Source organism: Bubalus bubalis, chromosome 8, assembly GCF_019923935.1.
Source record: "Bubalus bubalis isolate 160015118507 breed Murrah chromosome 8, NDDB_SH_1, whole genome shotgun sequence".
Classification (NCBI taxonomy): Eukaryota; Metazoa; Chordata; class Mammalia; order Artiodactyla; family Bovidae; genus Bubalus; species Bubalus bubalis.
Window position 1 is genome coordinate 48,296,727 of NC_059164.1, and position 19,191 is coordinate 48,315,917.

General features: G+C 40.0%; 1 protein-coding gene across 2 annotated transcripts in view; it reads left to right on the forward strand.

The window, feature by feature from the left end:
- The window catches only part of SLC26A4 (solute carrier family 26 member 4), a 58,960-nt gene that overhangs the window by 18,892 nt on the left and 20,877 nt on the right, over window positions 1–19,191 (forward strand). For both annotated transcript variants that reach the window (XM_025291087.3, XM_044946601.1), the window contains exons 6-13: window positions 1,136–1,288; window positions 1,393–1,475; window positions 4,933–5,080; window positions 7,147–7,260; window positions 13,658–13,735; window positions 13,877–13,972; window positions 15,509–15,615; window positions 17,635–17,704. In XM_025291087.3, coding sequence (XP_025146872.2) covers window positions 1,136–1,288; window positions 1,393–1,475; window positions 4,933–5,080; window positions 7,147–7,260; window positions 13,658–13,735; window positions 13,877–13,972; window positions 15,509–15,615; window positions 17,635–17,704 — 849 coding nt within the window. The remainder of the gene's footprint in view (window positions 1–1,135; window positions 1,289–1,392; window positions 1,476–4,932; window positions 5,081–7,146; window positions 7,261–13,657; window positions 13,736–13,876; window positions 13,973–15,508; window positions 15,616–17,634; window positions 17,705–19,191) is intronic.

Sequence of the window (19,191 nt, forward strand, 5' to 3'; positions counted from 1 at the left end):
CCCCATCTATTTGCCATGAAGTGATGGGACCAGATGCCATGATCTTATTTTTCTGAATGTTGGGCTTTAAGACAACTTTTTCACTCTCCTTTTTCACTTTCATCAAGAAGCTCTTTAGCTCCTCTTCACTTTCTGCCATAAGGGTGGTATCATCTGCATATCTGAGTTTATTGATATTTCTCCCAGCAATCTTGGTTCCAGCTTGTGCTTCTTCCAGCCCAGCGTTTCTCATGATGTACTCTGCATATAAGTTAAATAAGCACTGTTACAGCCTTGATATACTCCTTTTCCTACTTGGAACCAGTCTGTTGTTCCATGTCCAGTTCTAACTGTTGTTTCCTGACTTGTATACAGGTTTCTCAAGAGGCAGGTCAGGTGGTCTGCTTTCCCATCTCTTGAAGAATTTTCCACAGTTTATTGTGATCCACACAGTCAAAGGCTTTGGCATAGTCAATAAAGCAGAAATAGATGTTTTTCTGGAACTCTCTTGCTTTTTTTTTTTTTTGAAAGAGTTAGTTTTATTTAAATGATCATAGTTCAAGTTTGAACTAAGTACCAAATTAATTGCCAAAAATTTCTACTTGACCTATATATCAATTCAATAGCTTTTCTTTGCCATAAAGAATGGATGAATCCATATGTATCTACATATGAAGAATTTTAGGAATTTTTATTAACATCTGTATCTTTCATGTTTAGTGAAGAGTTTAACCTAAAATATTGGTTAACCAGGACTTTTGATTTCTGGTTTTAATCTCAATAATACATATCAACATGATGAAAATTAGGTCACTTAGTAGCACCTGTAAAGCTACTTAAGGTATAAAATTTTAAAGCTTTTCTGCAAGCAAAAGACAGTATATAATGATATACTTTCTTTTAAAAGATATCATTTTTATTGTAAAAAATACAGATAAGATAAAATAAGAAAGCAGAAATCACCCATACTTTTGCCACTCCAAGTTAACCATCATTACCAACTTGGTATTTACATTGCAAGGGTTGGAAGTTAATGGTGTCTGTATTAACAAACACAAATTAAAATTTTTTTAATTTTACATGAAATTCTTAAGTGCTCTTTGATGATGATATGATTTTTAATACAGGAGGTATATGAAATTTTTTTTTTTTACAGACACTGATTGAGATTTTTCAAAATATTAGTAACACTAATCTTGCTGATTTCATTGCTGGATTACTCACCATTATCATCTGTATGGCAGTTAAGGAATTAAATGATCGATTTAAACACAAAATCCCAGTCCCTATTCCTATAGAAGTGATTGTGGTAAGTAGAAAGTATAATTAGAAAATTCAGCATTAATTAGCTTTGTAAGAAAGGAACTGTTCAAACAAATGAACTTTTTAAAAACCTTTTTTATTTTATTTCAGACAATAGCAGCTACTGCCATTTCGTATGGAGTTGACCTGGAAAAAAAGTATAATGCTGGCATTGTTAAATCCATCCCAAGTGGGTGAGTATGGAGTTCCTCTTAGGCATTAATAATACATTGTCAGTACTTCCTGTTTAAATGAAACAAGCTTCATTATAGTCTCATGTGTATGATCTTAAAGAAATATCCCATTTGTGCAAACTATCAGGTAAAGATCAAGTCACTTGTTTAAAAGCAGCACTATATGCTCTCTCTTTTTCTTTACATTCTTAAAACATGGCAGGACATGCACAGTTAACTCCAGACTCCTGATTTAAACTTACATATACAATTACAGTATAAGCAGAATCATGGTGTGTAACACTTATTGTACTGAGAACAATCTGCTTAAAGAAAAAGGGAGATCTGGCCTAAATTCTCTTCCATATAATCAGCTTAGGATAATAATTATATCATTTATTCCTATAAATAAAGTGCATGATCTTTTGGTTTGATATTTTGGTAGTTTGGTGAATTAAAAGAGTAAGGAACTAAGAGTCTTTGTCCTCTGTCATCATCTATTTCTGTGGCCCTGGGGCAGAGTGGGGTTCTCCTACAGTGTAAGTGTTAGCTGTTCAGTTGTGTCTGACTCTTTGTGACCCCGTGATTGTAGTCCACCAGGCTCCTCTGTCCATAGAGGCCTCCAGGCAAGAATACTGGAGTGGGTTGCCATTCCCTTCTCCAGGCGATCTTCCTGATCCGGGGATCAAACCCAGGTCTCCTCCATTGCAGGCTGATTCTTTACCATCTGAGCCAGCAACACAAAGATAATAACAAACCACTGAAATCTCAGCTTCAGCTTCTTGTAAAACACCAGTGAGATCCTTCATAAAGTGCAGAGTGGACCAAGGGCCCTGCATCATAATTTGATCATATGACAGTGAAAAAGAAACGCAAATGTTTATTAGATTTGTAACATTAGCTTACAGCATTCATGACTAGACTTGCTATTAGATGACAAGTAAGTACTGGTTTCCCTTCCATTGAATACTAGCTGAGGGACCTATAACACTCTGTGTTTTTCATGCTCTTAATTGAAATTCCTCAGCCCAGCCCAGCCCCGGGGCTTATTCCACAGGGAACTGCTGCCATGACATTAGATTAATTGTATGATTTCTTCTAATTTATTTTAAAAAAAGAAAGAAAAGTTACAGCTGGCTACATGGGGCTTAATTTATGTATCATCCATTCCAGTGTTTCACAAACTCACTTTTTTCTATGAATCACAGGAGGTCTTGTTAACACAAATTCCTTCCTGGTTCTCATCCTGAACCTAATTAATATTTTTCAAAGGGGCTTCATATGATTCTAATGATTAGGTAAGTTTGGGAAACTTTACGTTAGAGGATCAACATTTTGATAGTGAATCCTAATGCTGGTATAAATTTAGTAATAAAAAGATGCAGTGTGGCTCCTTGAGTTACAGTGTTTTCACCTTAACAACTAGATTATTTGAGTAGTTACAAGCAGCTACATTAAAAATATATTTTATAGATCCACGTTGTCAGGTTTCCTAAGGTGTAACTCTTAGAGGAGGTCCATGGCAAATGCCCTGTCCCCTAAGTCCAGGTTCTATTATTAGATTTTGGGCACTCCTTTTTGCTGCCACAAGTGATCCTTTCTGGCCCTATCAAGAGATTTCCTGGATGCTCTCCTGCTGAAAATGGATCTCGAGCCTCTTACTGTTGGGTTAGTCAAGTTGAATGCTCTGACAGACCGCCTGTTGTGATTGGTCAGTCTGCCTCACCTGCCTGGCCCCCCGCCCCAGGATATATATAAGCTCTTCCACAAGAGTAATGATCTCACTTGTCTTGTTCAGCTTTTTGATAACCCAGAAATAAGTATAACAACATTAACAAAAACTGAAAAAGAAAGCATGATGTGGAGAGATTGGAAAAGGGCAAGGAAAGGAGCGTGAGATGAGTAGGGTGAAATAAAGAGGAACAAAAGAGTGATTGTGGAACTTAACCTTCCGATGGTTAAGAACCCTCACTTTCAATGCAGGGGGCGTGGGTTCTATGCCTGGTCAGGAAACTAAGATGCCACATGCTGTGTGGCGCAACCAAAACAAAACAAAATATAGATTGTGCCTGCCCACCTCTTCATCTCCTCCCCATGTCAATCCCCCAAGAAGGGAGTAAAAGCACAGCCATTACTGGCAGTTTTCTTTAATCCCATTGAGAGTCAATGCCATATGTCAATATTGCTTAGTGTCCAATGACACCGTCCCCCAAACCATAACCACTTGCCCTACTCCCCTACTGCCTTTCTTGGCCAAATATACAATTTCTCCAAGTGTGGTCAGCTTCTGAGCATCCCACTGGGATTCACCCAAACCAGGGCCCCCTATTCTCTCACTAACTCTTTTTCTTAACCAGCAGGCTCTAAGAGGGCAAATCAGATCTGGCTACTCAGGAAATCATCTAATATCTAACATTCATACTCAGACCTACTAAATACTTCACTCTTCTGGGCCTCAGTTCCCTAATCAACAAAAAGAGAAAGGTAGATTCAACAATTTCTAGGATATTAGATTTAGGATAATACTTTGGATAATATTAAGATATTAGCAGGTTCTAGATTTCTATGGCTTTCTATAAGAACCTTATTTCTACATGACCACTTCCAACTATAGGGGAAAAAGTGTAGTTTCCTATGAAAGGAGCTTCAGATGTTAGGTAGGTCAGGGAGATTATTATTATTTTTTTTTTTTCGGCCAGAGAACTGGCCATACAGATAATCATCAAGATGCGGCATAAGAGAGGAATCCTCTCTGATTTTCATACTTGGGGATGATTGCATACTTATAAACTTGTAGATTTATTTCTTTATATGGTTGGTGAGTAGCTTTGGTTTTGTCAAATAGTAACTGTTTGATCCCACAACTATAGTGACTATGGAGCATTCTGATAACCATATACATTTAATCTTTTGGGGGTACTCAAGAAGATTTTCAGTATCATGGCTCTTCGATAGGGATTTTCCACTTCGCTGTTTCAGCATCTTACATTCTTTGTCTCTGTAACAGACCTGACCCACTTCTTGTACAGGGTCAATCTCATTTAACGACTAGGATATCATTTAAAGATATCCTAGATATCAAAGACCTTTGATATTAAAGACATCAAAGACCTCTAAGATGAAATTGTAAGGAGAAACACTAAAGTGTGAGATGGTGCAGCATAGGATTATATCGTATTAAAAAATCAGTAATGACAGGTTTCTTCTTGTCAGAGTGTAGATAAGGCAGCACCTAGTCTCTCAAATAGGGAACAAAGGAATCAGCCAGTGAGATAGCACCAATTTCTGACTGAAAATTGTAAAAACAGGTGCTACCACTTATCCATCTTATGTACCTCTTGTTCTCTTGGGTTAAATTCTTTCATGTCTGGGTTGATGTAGATCAACCCAACCCATGGCTGGGTTGATGTAGCATTTGGTGAGGTGGGGGAAGAGCATTGTAGTCAAATTGTCACAGCATTTTTCATTTAAAAACTAGGTTTTTGCCTCCAGCAATGCCATCTGTGAGCCTGTTTTCTGAGATGCTGACTGCATCATTTTCCATCTCTGTGGTCGCTTATGCCATTGCAGTGTCTGTAGGAAAAGTATACGCCATCAAGCATGATTACACCATCGATGGGAACCAGGTACGGTCACCCTTTTGCTGAACTGGTTTGTAGGACTGCAAATAAGAAGAAAATATGGGAAAGAATTTGTTGTCTGTTAAAGAAGGGATTGGTTTCTCCCATCCATCTTTACTGAGTTGGTTTCTCTCCTGCGTGTGCTAATTTGAAGTTATTTTGAAATATGCATGCTGTATCACTTCATTTTTTGAATATATTTTGTTGTTTATATATCCATATTTTATTATATATCTGAAAGATAAGAATGTAAAAAAACACATAAGCATGATACACCATTATATTTTTAGAAATACTAGCTATAATTCCATAATATCATCTAATATCCAGTCAGTTTTTAAGTAGATAACCACAATATCATTATCACAACTAAAAAAATGAATAATAATTCTTTAATAACATCAACTATCTAGCCAGTTTTTAGGTTGTCTTGGACGGAGGAGCCTGGTGGGCCACAGTCCATGGGGTCGCTAAGAGTCGGACAGGACTGAGCGACTTCACTTTCACTTTTCACTTTCATGCATTGGAGAAGGAAATGGCAACCCATTCCAGAGTTCTTGCCTGGAGAATCCCAGGGAAGGTGGAGCCTGGTGGGCTGCCGTCTATGGGGTCGCACAGAGTCGGACCCGACTGAAGCGACTTAGCAGCAGCAGTAGCAGCAAGTTTTTTGAACAGTTGATTTGTTTGGCTAAGTATCCAAAAAAGCTCCATGTATTATATTAGCTAGATACATCTCTTTTTTTATTTTACATCTTTTAAAGATTTATTTTTTAATTGAGGTATAGTTGATGTCCTATATTATATAAGTTTCAGGTGTGCAGCATAGCAATTCACAAGCTTTAAAGGTTATACTCCATTTATGGTTCTTAGAAAATAATTGGCTATATTCCCTGTGCATCACTTTACCTTTTAAGAAAAAAGTCAAAGTAATCCTAATTTTTAAAAAGTTAATTCATAAAAGTTAATTTAAAAAGTTAGATCATAAATAACATTTAAGCTTAACATATTAGGAGCAAGTTGGAATAAGAATTCTTCATGTAATCTAGTAATTAAAAAAATTTTTTTTCTTGATAATTTTTTTAAAGGCAGCTATAATATGGCAAAAGATTGCCACAAACATCAATGATAATAGTTGTGACCACTTTAAACTGAGGTAGTTCATTGTGCAATTAATTACAGGTTTCCCCATATCCAAAAGTAGAGAGTTCCTATGAAAATCTTCTTAAGCTGAAATGGCAGTCAAGTGAAGAAGCAGTTACCTTAAGACACATCTTGCAAACAGATGCATAAAATACACTAAGATGAACAGGTGCTCACACAGTTCAGAGCAATGGTGGCTCCGTGCTGAGATGCTGAGTGTAGCTTCCCAGGAAGGAGCTTGGTGCTGCCACTCTCTCTGCTTGGGGAGCATGCTGCCTTTATAAGGGGTTGCTGCAAAAACAAACATTTTTCGCCCTTTTTCATAATAGCAAAAATTCTCTTGAGATTTCTCTGAGTTAGCAAAAACAAGTAACTAACTTAAATAGATCTTTTATAAAAGCCAAGTGTAAACCAAACTTTTGAAAAGCAGGGGATACCAGTAACAGATACAAGATGGGTTTTGTAGCATCTGATCCATTACCACGCTGATTTTCCACTGCTTGCAGATCTGCAAGTCTTGTTTGTGTCCATAAACACAGCATAGCAATTACAGCAATTAAATGATTAGCCATCAGAATAATCATTCTCCAAGTCATAATATACTTCCTAGCAAATATCCAACCTCAGAAAAAATATTTTATGTGAGAGTTACAGATAGGCCACTCACCAGGAAGTAAGATAAAGCATTTCAGCAAAAGATAAGTCAATCTTCAGAACAGTTGAGAGCAGTGAAGCCTCTCTTAGGCTTTATGGAGCCCAGATTCCACATGTCTTTCAAGGTCTCCAAGCACCTTTAATGGTAAGAATTAAACTGGGACTCCCAGGCAGGCTGGGCTTCGGAGATTGCTTTCTTAATGCTCTTTGCTTGACAAGAGTCTTCCAAAGATTTGATTTGTAGCATCACTACCATTCATTCTCTCTCTCTCTCTTAGGAATTCATCGCCTTTGGAATCAGCAACATCTTCTCTGGATTATTCTCTTGCTTTGTGGCTACCACTGCCCTGTCCCGCACCGCTGTCCAGGAGAGTACTGGGGGAAAGACACAGGTACGGGGCGGCGATGTGGTAATACCCATCTGCTGCTGCTGCTGCTAAGTCACTTCGGTCATGTCCAACTCTGTGCGACCCCATAGACGGCAGCCCACCAGGCTCTTCTGTCCCTGGGATTCTCCAGGCAAGAACACTGGAGTGGGTTGCCATTGCCTTCTACAATGCATGAAAGTGAAAAGTGAAAGCTAGAATGACGTAAAGAATGAAGCAGGGGAATGGTGGCTCAGAAAGGCTTGCACAAGAACTCAGGACAATTAGCCTTTGAAAAAAGTAAAACTTGCACATCCCATTCTGATTCCACTTGGGACCTCACCATCTCTGTGACGATGATCTACCCCCTCCCTGTAAACCTCTCTTTATAGTTTTATGATGCAGTAAGTCTCAAACCTTTTTGTGTCATTGCCCAGCTGGCAGATAGCTCCACTTACTTGCTTTTGCAGGGATGATAACAGTTGATAATGAAGGTGCACATTTTTTTCTATTTGTTATCTGGGAATAGAGAAGGCCTAGTAAGATCTCTTTGTGGCTTAATGAGTTATTCTGTTTTCAGGAAAATGAAAAGCTGTCTATTTACATTTCCTTTACCAAGGATCGGGGGCTTCCTCCAGAGGCCTTGCATCTGACAGAACCACAGTTTGCTAGCTAAGCATATGTCTGTTAAACACTTTGTCATTTCTTCCTGAGAAAAATTTGTTCTTGAAGTTCTGAATGTGGGTTTGATCTTGCCTTTAACTGTGATTTTAAGTTGTGGCCTTCCCCCAAACCAGCATCCCAGTTATCTCTGGAAAACTCCTCCTTCACTAGGCCAGATAGTTCAGGATCTGTACTCAGGCCATCCTTTTCAGCAGGACATGAGTCAGCTATGCCAAACCAAATGGATGGGGGTGAGGGGCAGGCTCAGGGATTGTGTTTCTGTTATGCCTGGGGAGTCTTCTCCTCCCAACACAGAAAGAACTATTATTTAAGAGTAAATAGTACTTTGAGACTATAAGGAGCAACAATCCAAAGTAAATAGTTTAACACACACTATCTACACACAGTCTTCAAATAGGATTTTTTTTCCAGGTAGAGACACAAATAAGTATAAAAAAGAGAGTAACTGAGAAAATGAATGATTCCAACAGTGAGTGGCTCAGGGAGAGTTTGAATTGTCTCCAAGGTGCCCACAATGCTCCTTTCCCATTCATAACAGATCTTTGTGACAGAGTCAGAGGAATTGGCCTTCTCCAATTTCTTGGCTCCTGATGAACAAACATTTAATTTTCAGAATTACCCTATTTAAAGTCGAGTTTCCTTCTCCATTTTTCTGAAAACATTTCTAGCTCTGAGAGAGCAAATAAAACAATACAGCCTTAAACAGGAAGCATAACCAGAGATCTGTGGTCAAGGGGAAGGTCAAGGGGAAGGTTGGAGGTGATTGCCAAAGTTGCTCCTGTGTTCAGGGGCAGCTGTTAGCAGTGAAGTTTTCTGTGGCTTCCACTGGACATGGAGACCTGACAAGCTCCCCAAGGCACATGGCTATAAGTGGGTGCAGGCAGATCCCCAAGAGCTGATGTTCACTGTCTGCTAACTCCAGGCTCAAATGGGGACAGCCCTCTCCCCCTTCCCTTCCCCCCAAGAATGCCCATGCAAAGTGATCCCTTGGCAGAAGGTTTGGGGATAATAGCATTCTGGTAAGCTAATACCCCCTGCCACACACTGGCATGTATTATATTTAGGAATGAAGGATGCCAGGATTTCATACTGAAGAATGAAACAAGCACAGAAATCACTTGGTGTTTAATTACTGAAATGTATACTAAGTTCTGGGGTTAAAAGTCTAACAGTCTGGACTAAAATCCAGGAACTAATGACCAACTAAACTGGCAAGTCTTCCCTTGTTCTTTGACTTTTCCTGCATTTTTCATGTTGGGGCCTCAGATCAGATCAGATCAGTTGCTCAGTTGTGTCCGACTCTTTGCAACCCCGTGAATCGCAGCACGCCAGGCCTCCCTGTCTATCACCAACTCCCGGAGTTCACTGAGACTCACGTCTATTGAGTCAGTGATGCCATCCAGCCATCTCATCCTCTGTCGTCCCCTTCTCCTCCTGCCCCCAGTCCCTCCCAGCCTCAGGGTCTTTTCCAATGAATCAACTCTTTGCATGAGGTGGCCAAAGTACTGGAGTTTCAGCTTTAGCATCATTCCTTCCAAAGAAATCCCAGGGCTGATCTCTTTTAAAATGGGCTGGTTGGATCTCCTTGCAGTCCAAGGAACTCTCAAGAGTCTTTTCCAACACTACAGTTCAAAAGCATCAATTCTTCAGTGCTCAGCTTTCTTCACAGTCCAATTCTAACATGCATTCATGACCACTGGAAAAACCAGAGCCTTGACTAGACAGACCTTTGTTGGCAAAGTAAAGTCTCTGCTTTTTAATATGCTATCTAGGTTGGTCATAACTTTCCTTCCAAGGAGTAAGCATCTTAATTTCATGGCTGCAATCACCATCAGCAGTGATTTTGGAGCCCAAAATGATAGTCTGACACTGTTTCCACTGCTTCCCCATCTATTTGCCATGAAGTGATGGGACCAGATGCCATGATCTTAGTTTTCTGAATGTTGAGCCTCAGCCAAGTTTTCACTCTCCTTTTTCACCTTCATCAAGAGGCTTTTTAGTTCTTCTTTGCTTTCTGCCATAAGGGTGGTGTCATCTGCATATCTGAGGTTATTGATATTTCTCCCGGCAATCTTGATTCCAGCTTGTGCTTCTTCCAGCCCAGCGTTTCTCATGATGTACTCTGCATATAAGTTAAATAAGCAGGGTGACAATATACAGCCTTGACGGACTCCTTTTCCTATTTGGAACCAGTCTGATGTTCCATGTCCGGTTCTAACTGTTGCTTCTTGACCTGCATATACGTTTCTCAAGAGGCAGATCAGGTGGTCTGGTATTCCCATCTCTTTCAGAATTTTCCAATGTTTATTGTGATCCACACAGTCAAAGGCTTTGGCATAGTCAATAACACAGAAATAGATGTTTTTCTGGAACTCTCTTGCTTTTTGGATGATCCAGCGGATGTTGGCAATTTGGTCTCTGGTTCCTCTGCCTTTTCTAAATCCAGCTTGAACATCTGGAAGCTCACGGTTCACGTATTGCTGAAGCCTGGCTTGGAGAATTTTGAGCATTACTTTACTAGCGTGAGAGATGAGTGCAATTGTGCGGTGGTTTGAGCATTCTTTGGCATTGCCTTTCTTTGGGATTGGAATGAAAACTGACCTTTTCCATTTCTATGGCCACTGCTGAGTTTTCCAAATTTGCTGGCATATTGAGTGCAGCACTTTCACAGCATCATCATTTAGGCTTTGAAATGGCTCAACTGGAATTCCATCACCTCCACTAGCTTTGTTCATAGTGATGCTTGCTAAGGCCCACTTGATTTCACATTCCAGGATGTCTGTCTCTAGGTGAGTAATCACACCATCGTGATTATCTGGGTCATGAAGATCTTTTTTGTACAGTTCTTCTGTGTATTCTTGCCACGTCTTCTTAATATCTTCTGCTTCTGTTAGGTCCATACCATTTCTGTCCTTTATCGAGCCCATCTTTGCATGAAATGTTCCCTTGGTATCTCTAATTTTCTTGAAGAGATCTCCAGTCTTTTCCATTCTGTTATTTTCCTCTATTTCTTTGCATTGATGGCTGAGGAAGGCTTTCTTATCTCTCCTTGCTATTCTTTGGAACTCTGCATTCAGATGCTTTTATCTTTCCTTTTCTCCTTTGCTTTTCACTTCTCTTCTTTTCACAGCTATTTGTAAGGTCTCCTCAGACAGCCATTTGGCTTTTTTGCATTTCTTTTTCTTGGGGATGGTCTTGACCCCTGTCTTCTGTACAATGTCACGAACCTCCATCCATAGTTCATCAGGCACTCTGTCTATCAGATCTAATCCCTTAAATCTATTTCTCACTTCCACTGTATAATCATAAGGGATTTGATTTAGGTCATACCTGAATGGTCTAGTGGTTTTCCCTACTTTCTTCAATTTAAGTCTAAATTTGGCAATAAGGAGTTCATGATCTGAGCCACAGTCAGCTCCCCGTCTTGTTTTTGCTGACTGTATAGAGCTTCTCCATCTTTGGCTCCAAAGAATATAATCAATCAGATTTCAGTGTTGACCATCTGGTGATGTCCATGTGTAGAGTATTCTCTTGTGTTGTTGGAAGAGGGTATTTGCTATGACCAGTGTGTTCTCTTGGCAAAACTCTATTAGCCTTTGCCCTGCTTCATTCCATACTCCAAGGCCAAATTTGCCTGTTACTCCAGGTGTTTCTTGACTTCCTACTTTTGCATTCCAGTCCCCTATAATGAAAAAGACATCTTTTTTGGGTATTAGTTCTAAAAGGTCTTGTAGGTCTTCATAGAACCGTTCAACTTCAGCTTCTTCAGCATTACTGGTTGGGGCATAGGCTTGGATTACCATGATATTGAATGGTTTGCCTTGGAAACGAACAGAGATCATTCTGTCGTTTTTGAGATTGCATCCAAGTACTGCATTTTGGACTCTTTTGTTGACCATGATGGCCACTCCATTTTTTCTAAGGGATTCCTGCCCACAGTAGTAGATATAATGGTCATCTGAGTTAAATTCACCCATTCCAGTCCATCTTAGTTCGCTGATTCCTAGAATGTCGACATTCACTCTTGCCATCTCCTGTTTGACCACTTCCAATTTGCCTTGATTCATGGACCTAACATTCTAGGTTCCTATGCAATATTGCTCTTTACAGCATTGGACCTTGCTTCTATCACCAGTCACATCCACAACTGGGTATTGTTTTTGCTTTGGCTCCATCCCTTCGTTCTTTCTGGAGTTATTTCTCCACTGATCTCCAGTAGCATATTGGGCACCTACCGAACTGGGGAGTTCCCCTTTCAGTATCCTATCATTTTGCCTTTTCATACTGTTCATGGGGTTCTCAAGGCAAGAATACTGAAGTGATTTGCCATTCCCTTCTCCAGTGGACCACATCATAGTTGAGGGCTAATTATTCCCTATCCTCGGTGAGTAGGTCGCCACCCTCCTGGCATGAGTTAGGCAGCTGGCTTTGGTCCCTGTTCCCAAATCTCCATCTCTTTCCCCAATCCACAGAGCCCTACATCCACAGTGAAATGCAAGTGGCTCATGATAGACAATAAATATTGGTTAAGTAATTCCACAGAACTAAAGGAAGAAAAGAAAGTAGGGAAGGATGAAGGAAGGATACCGGATTCTCTGCTTAGATAGGAGAGGAGGGGAAATCTCACTAAGGTCCTGGGAACCTGGACATGTGGTGCTGCAAGATACAGATTACCTAGAAATGGGAATGTGGATGGACAGAACAGACTTTTCAGTATATCATATACATAATATGGCCTCAGGCTAGCCTAGCTATCCTCTGAACATGACTGTCAATTTGCCAGATGGAGTGGATGAGTGTGGCTATGATATTTCCTTACATTTTTGGATTTTTATTTGTATTGGTTTTATGTGTCTCCTTGAATGCAAGCATTTTGCATTGGGCAGCACCAGGGCCAAATGTACCCTCCTCTACTGCTTCCTCTCTGTTCACTTGGCTTCTGGCTCCCTCTCTCCTCTCCTTCGTTTTAGAGTTTCTAGGCTTCACCTTGGCCAGGCCCCAGCTGTCTCAGCAGAGAATCCATTGGTCATCTAATCACACTACAGCATAGTCCCCACCCCCTCAGCTTCTGTCCTAGCTAGTTGTGAATCTTGGAAGAGCTTTTCTGCCAGTGAGGGTAAAGTTTCTGAAGCTTCCTTTACTCCAGCTACTGGCCCCATCACACGGCTGCTGTAGGAGGATGCTGGTAACATGGTCCTACCTCTCAACAAACTCATGTGGTGTTTTTTAGTCTGCAGTACTGGTGAATTTATTTTCTCTGAGATTATCATGGCAACTGTGCCTGCAAAGTGTTATTAGAATAGTTATCAGGTTGCCAATTCAATAATGTAGAAGAATCAATTATGTGCTATGAGAAGTTATTTCCCAAGAATGCTTCAAGGATCTGTTGTCCAGGAACAAGGATGGGCTGGGTTTCCTGGAATGACAAATGACTGAAGATTGACCTCTTAAATTGACACCAAAAAAATAGAGATCTGTCATGTATCCAAGTGCAATCAAGCCAAACTGGCTTTCCTCTAGCAGACCTAACCCCCACATTTTCTTTTTCTCTGCCATAGCTACTAAACGTATTTGGTTTTAGCAAATAATTTTTATTTTTCTCAATAGGACTGAACAGAAGGAGGGAGGTGGGGGAGCGTTGTGTGCCCATGAACAGGCTCTTGCACACATGCGTGCAGCAAGCACACATTCAGAGTGGGAAGCACAGACCCTGACTATGGGAGGTGTGTGTGTCTTTCAGGTTGCCGGCATCATCTCGGCTGGGGTTGTGATGATCGCCATCGTTGCCCTGGGGAAGTTGCTGGAACCCCTGCAGAAGGTATAACCTTGAATCTCTCCACACCGATTGCTTACTTTCCCTTTCCTGCTCTGCTACCCAAGAAATAGCAGGGGGTTTAAAAGTCATCAAATGGCAAACCATTCTACTGAATAACTCAGATTTCCCCATCTCTCCTGGCAGTCGGTCTTGGCAGCTGTTGTAATTGCCAACCTGAAGGGCATGTTTATGCAGGTGTGTGACGTTCCTCATCTGTGGAGGCAGAATAAGACTGATGCTGTAAGTTGCTTGCCATCCTTTTTTTTTTTTTCTGAAATAGGAATTACTTATGTGCTTCTTGCCATATTATTATATTCCCTTATCTCCTGAGTCTTACTTGCATTTTGGGAAGCAGAGCAGAAATTAGAATTTTGTGGATAAGCCAAAACTGTGAAGTCTTCCACATGAGCTACAATTTGTGAAGGTCCTATATCTCTGGGAAGATCCATTTTGTACAAGAATCCCATATGAGCTCCTTCATATACCGCTGGCCTTCCAAAGCCAAAGAACAAATAAAAAAAAAACCCTCTAATCTAGAAGGACAAATAAAACACGAAGCAGAAACAAAATGCAAAACCCCATGTCGATTATAATTTTGATTAAAGTAATCTTTACAACTCTTCTGAGGAATTGTAAAAACAAAAAAGAAGAAGCAGCAGCAGCTAAACCCTTCAGAATTCTGCTATAATTTAAACCAGAACAGATAAAAAGAATGGGAAAAAATTCCCTATCTATCTATACGGAAAGATCTCCAAGACAAATTGTTAAGTAAAAAGAGACTGGGCCAAATTGAAGAATGTGTATAACACACTAAAAGAAGGGAAAATAATCTATGTTTTACAGTGATATTTGCTTGTATTTGCAAAAAAAAAAAAATGCTGGTGAAAAATGTGCACATGTGTACACACACACAGAAATAAAAGAGGATGTAAGAGAGAAAAGAGGATGGGAATGAATGAAGAAAGGAGAGGGTTGCAACCAAGATTTTTCACTGCACACTTTTTTGGTCACACCATGTTGCTTGCGGGATCTTAGAATTCAAACCTGAACCCCCCCGCAGTGGGTGTGTGGAGTCTTAACCACTGGACCTCCAGGAAAGTGCCTCTGCATACCTTTTTTTTTTTTTTTTTTTCAACTTTACATAATTGTATTAGTTTTGCCAAATATCAAAATGAATCCGCCACAGGTATACATGTGTTCCCCATCCTGCACCCTCCTTCCTCCTCCCTCCCCATACCATCCCTCTGGGTCGTCCCAGTGCACTAGCCCCAAGCATCCAGTATCGTGCATCGAACCTGGACTGCATACCTTTTTAATACCAATTTTATTTTGAACTATGTTAATATATATCAGGGCTTCCCTGGTGGTTCAGTGGTAAAGAATCTGCCTGCCAATGCAGGAAACTGGGGTTTGATCCCTGGGTGGTGAAGATCCCGTGGAGGAGGAAATGGCAACCCACTCTAATACTCTTGCCTAGGGAATTCCATGGACAGAGGAACCTGCTGGGCTACAGTCCATGGGGTCGCAAAGAGCTGGACATGACTCAGTGACTAAAACAACAATATATCACCTATTCAAAAACTAAATCTAAAAATATTTTAATGGGACAGTTGGCCTGTATTGGGAAGTCCAATTTCCACTTAAAGTATGTAAGGACATCAGAATATTTTACAAAGCTGTGATTTGTTCGTGGACAATTGATATTATTTTTTACAGGTAGTCACCCACTTCATGGTACCTGATGAATTAGCATTTTTCATTTTCATGTTTTCCTAGGTTATTTGGGTATTTACATGCATGGCATCCATCATTCTGGGACTGGACCTCGGTTTACTAGCTGGCCTTGTGTTCGGATTTCTCACTGTGGTCCTGAGAGTTCAATTGTGAGTAATATAAAATCCAAGTTATCGATAAACAGGACAATACACCCTGAAATTTCTTATACAATTTTGATAAGTATAATAAAACTACTCCCTTTCACAGGAGTTATTATTTATAAGTGCTTCTACAAATTAAACATTATCATAATTAGTCTTTAAAAAAATCCTGTGAATATTTTTTATTATTCTCATTTGATAAGTAAGATAATTGAAACTCAGTAGATTAAGAACCTTCTCTAAGATCACACAGCTAGTATGTGCGGAGCCAGCATTTCAAAGATGTATCCCACCCCAAAATCTATGCACTTGCTCACAGGCTCTACTGCTGTGTTCACCTCCAAGTCATGGTAAGACTAAAAGATACATGATCAGCAAAAGACTGAGGTTGCTGTGTAGTTTCTTTTTAAAATGAGATGAAGTCTAAGAGGCACTGGGGACCCAAGTCTTGGGCCCAGACAGCTGCTAAATATATTATGGCTCATTTTCTTTTGAAGCTAGTAACCCAGAAGTTATGTAATAACCCAGAATAGGAGACTTTAAGACAGTTGACTGTAGCCAAAATTCATTCAAATCTGCCAAATAAGGTATGTACCTAATAAACCATACCAATAATATAAAACAGATATAACCAGGTCATCTAGAGAGTGAAAGCAGCAGAGACACAGTTCAAAGTAATGGAAAACAATCTGTGAGGCAGCTTGGAGGTGTGTTTGTTTTGTTTGGACTCTTGAGAGGCCTTCGGTAGGTACCTTTCTATGTCTTTGGCATTTTCTGAACAGAGAGTTGAAGAAAGCTTCTCTCGAAGCCTCTACTATCTTCCCAGACTTCTGGCTCCTTCTTGGCCTGCACTTGGGCCACGAAGGAATGGAAAACCTGGGTAAACCTAACACAGATGTCTACAGCTTAGCCTAGGTCCATGTCTCCTGTTTCACCAAGCAATTCTCCTTGCCTCCCCTGGCATGTTGGAGCCTACCCAAAAGCTTGTGTTTACCATCTCAGCACCCTTAAGTGGTTGCCCAGGGGCCTGAAAGACTTCTCAAGCTCCCAAAGCACCCAGTTTTCTTCTGGGAAACACCCCAGAAACTCTCCTTGGAAGATGATGTCTTCTGAGCTCTGGCTACTCCATATTTACTGTAACTTGTGTGTGATTGAGAGGGAGAAGGGTTTTTAGAGACAGACTACACAGTTTCTGAGCTTTAAGTTAAAAATCAGCATGGCACAGTAAGTCAAGGAGAAATGGGTGAAACCCTTTACCTGCAGATTTGGTAATGAGGCTTTGAGCCAACCAAAAGCAGTATCCTCCCCAGGATTTAATTTCCAGTAATTATAAGCCTGGTCCAGAGAGCACATTGCTGAGAGCACCCCAAACAGACATTCTTTGTTCAGGCATAGTATTTAGCATATGTCCCTAGTCACAGTTGAGGAATCCTGGAATTTATGTGATTGCACCAGGAACAGGAAATCAACAATCTGGTCCTCCCAGGCTCCTGTTTCTATGAAATGAGACTAATTGGATCACTGCAGACTTTCCATACTTCATCAGAAAGTTGCTATAACTCACAAGGTAGTTCTAGGCACTGTGCCAGACCATGAAGACCCACAGGTTAAAGATAGAGGCTGTGCTTCTCTTCCCTCCAGAACCTTTTTGAACTTCTCTAAACCTCAGTTTACTCACTTACTTAAAAATGAGGATAATACTGTTAACCATTCAGGGCTCAAATAAGATTTAACATGTGTGAAAGCTCTTTGCTTATCCTATAAAGTGTCACACATATGAAAGTATGATGCTCATTACTTCTTGCAGGCATTGGAAAAGAGGCACACTTCCTTTTTTACCCCCAGGCTTGCACAAATACCAGCTGTTCACTTCAGAGTTAGCTACCAGAAAATGTCATCTGCCATAAAGACAGAGTCCCAAGACATCCAAATTATGGGCTCTTTAGATTCTGTCATTTCTTCTAACGTTTTATTCCAAAATATGCTTGTTCCAAAAAATCCTGACCTTAATTTTTCTTCTTTTAGTCCATCTTGGAACAGCCTTGGAAGTATCCCTAGCACAGACATCTACAAAAGCACAAAGAATTACAAAAATGTAAGTGCCCTTGGGAGACACTGGCTGGACTTGGGTTTGCTAAGCTGGATTTTCAGAGGTTGTATATTTCTCTTCTTGTGTGTCAGGGATAAGGTAGCCAAAAAGGGAGGCTACTTCTGTTGGGAAAGCCCATAAATATACTGGGCGTACTAGGAAAACTTTTGTCCCAGTGTGCCCTCTGCTATCCAACCCTTTGCGACCCCATGGACTGTAGCCTGCTAGGCTTCTCTGTCCATAGGGATTCTCCAGGCAAGAATACTGGAGTGGGTTGCCATGCCCTCCTCCAGGGGATCTTCCCAACCCAGGGGTTGAACCCAGGTCTCCCTCATTGCAGGCAGATTCCTTAGTGTCTGAGCCACCAGTGAAGCCCTCTGAGCCACCATGGAAGCTCTCTGATATGAATTTTGTTCATGCTAGTTAAGATGTCATTTTAATGTCAAACCATTGTAAGAGGTATTTTTTTAAAAACAGGCAATTCAATTATTTCCAAAAGTTGAATCAAATTCTATTTCTCTGAGTGAATGGGGTCAAAAGACACAAACTTCCAGGTATAAAATAAGCCACGGGGTTGCAATATACAGTATGGTGACCAAAGTTAATAATACTATATAGCATATCTCAAAATCGCTAAGAGAATAGATCTTAAAAAGTCCTTATCACACAAAAAATTTTGTAATTACATATTGTGACAGATGTTAACTAGACTTATAGTGGTGATCATTTTGCAATATATACAAATAGGTTGTATATAATATGTACAATGTGAACATATGAAACCAATATGTCAGTTTTAACTTTAAAAAGACAGAGCCTCAGAGACCTCTAGGACAAAATAAAATATATCTACATATGAGTAACAGCAGTCCCAAAAAAGGAGAAGAGAAAAAAAAAGATAAAATATTTGAATAAGTATCAAAATGTTCCCAAATTAGAAGAAAAATATGTACAAATCCAGAATGCCCACTGAACCCAGTTAATGTACACATAAAAATCCATACCCAGAAATATTATAGTGATAGGGCTGAAAGCCATGACATGAAACATTTTTTAAGCAGCAAGAGGAAAAAAATTTCTATTTCTCTATGTTATCATTATCCTCTATGAAATTGTCTGAAATCCCTGTGAAATCATGTTCTCTGTCACAAAGAACCTTATTTGACATCTGTATCCTAGAATTGGAAGAAATAATACATAATACAGAAAATCAAAAATGAAGAAAATGAACATTCCATTGATGGGCTTATATTCCCTGCCAAAAAAAAAAAAAAAAGATTGCTTAATGATCAGAGGGAACAAAGATGAAAAAGCAGAGAAAGAAATTTTAAAGGGGTAGTCCAAGATGGATTCTGGAGCAGGAAGATTCTGAACTCCCCTCCCCCTAAGGACACACCCCATCTACAGCTACTTACTAGCAAGAAGAAAACATATAAAAGTAAAAATCTCATTGGTAAAGGCAAATATAGTAAAGGTAGATTAACCAGGCATAT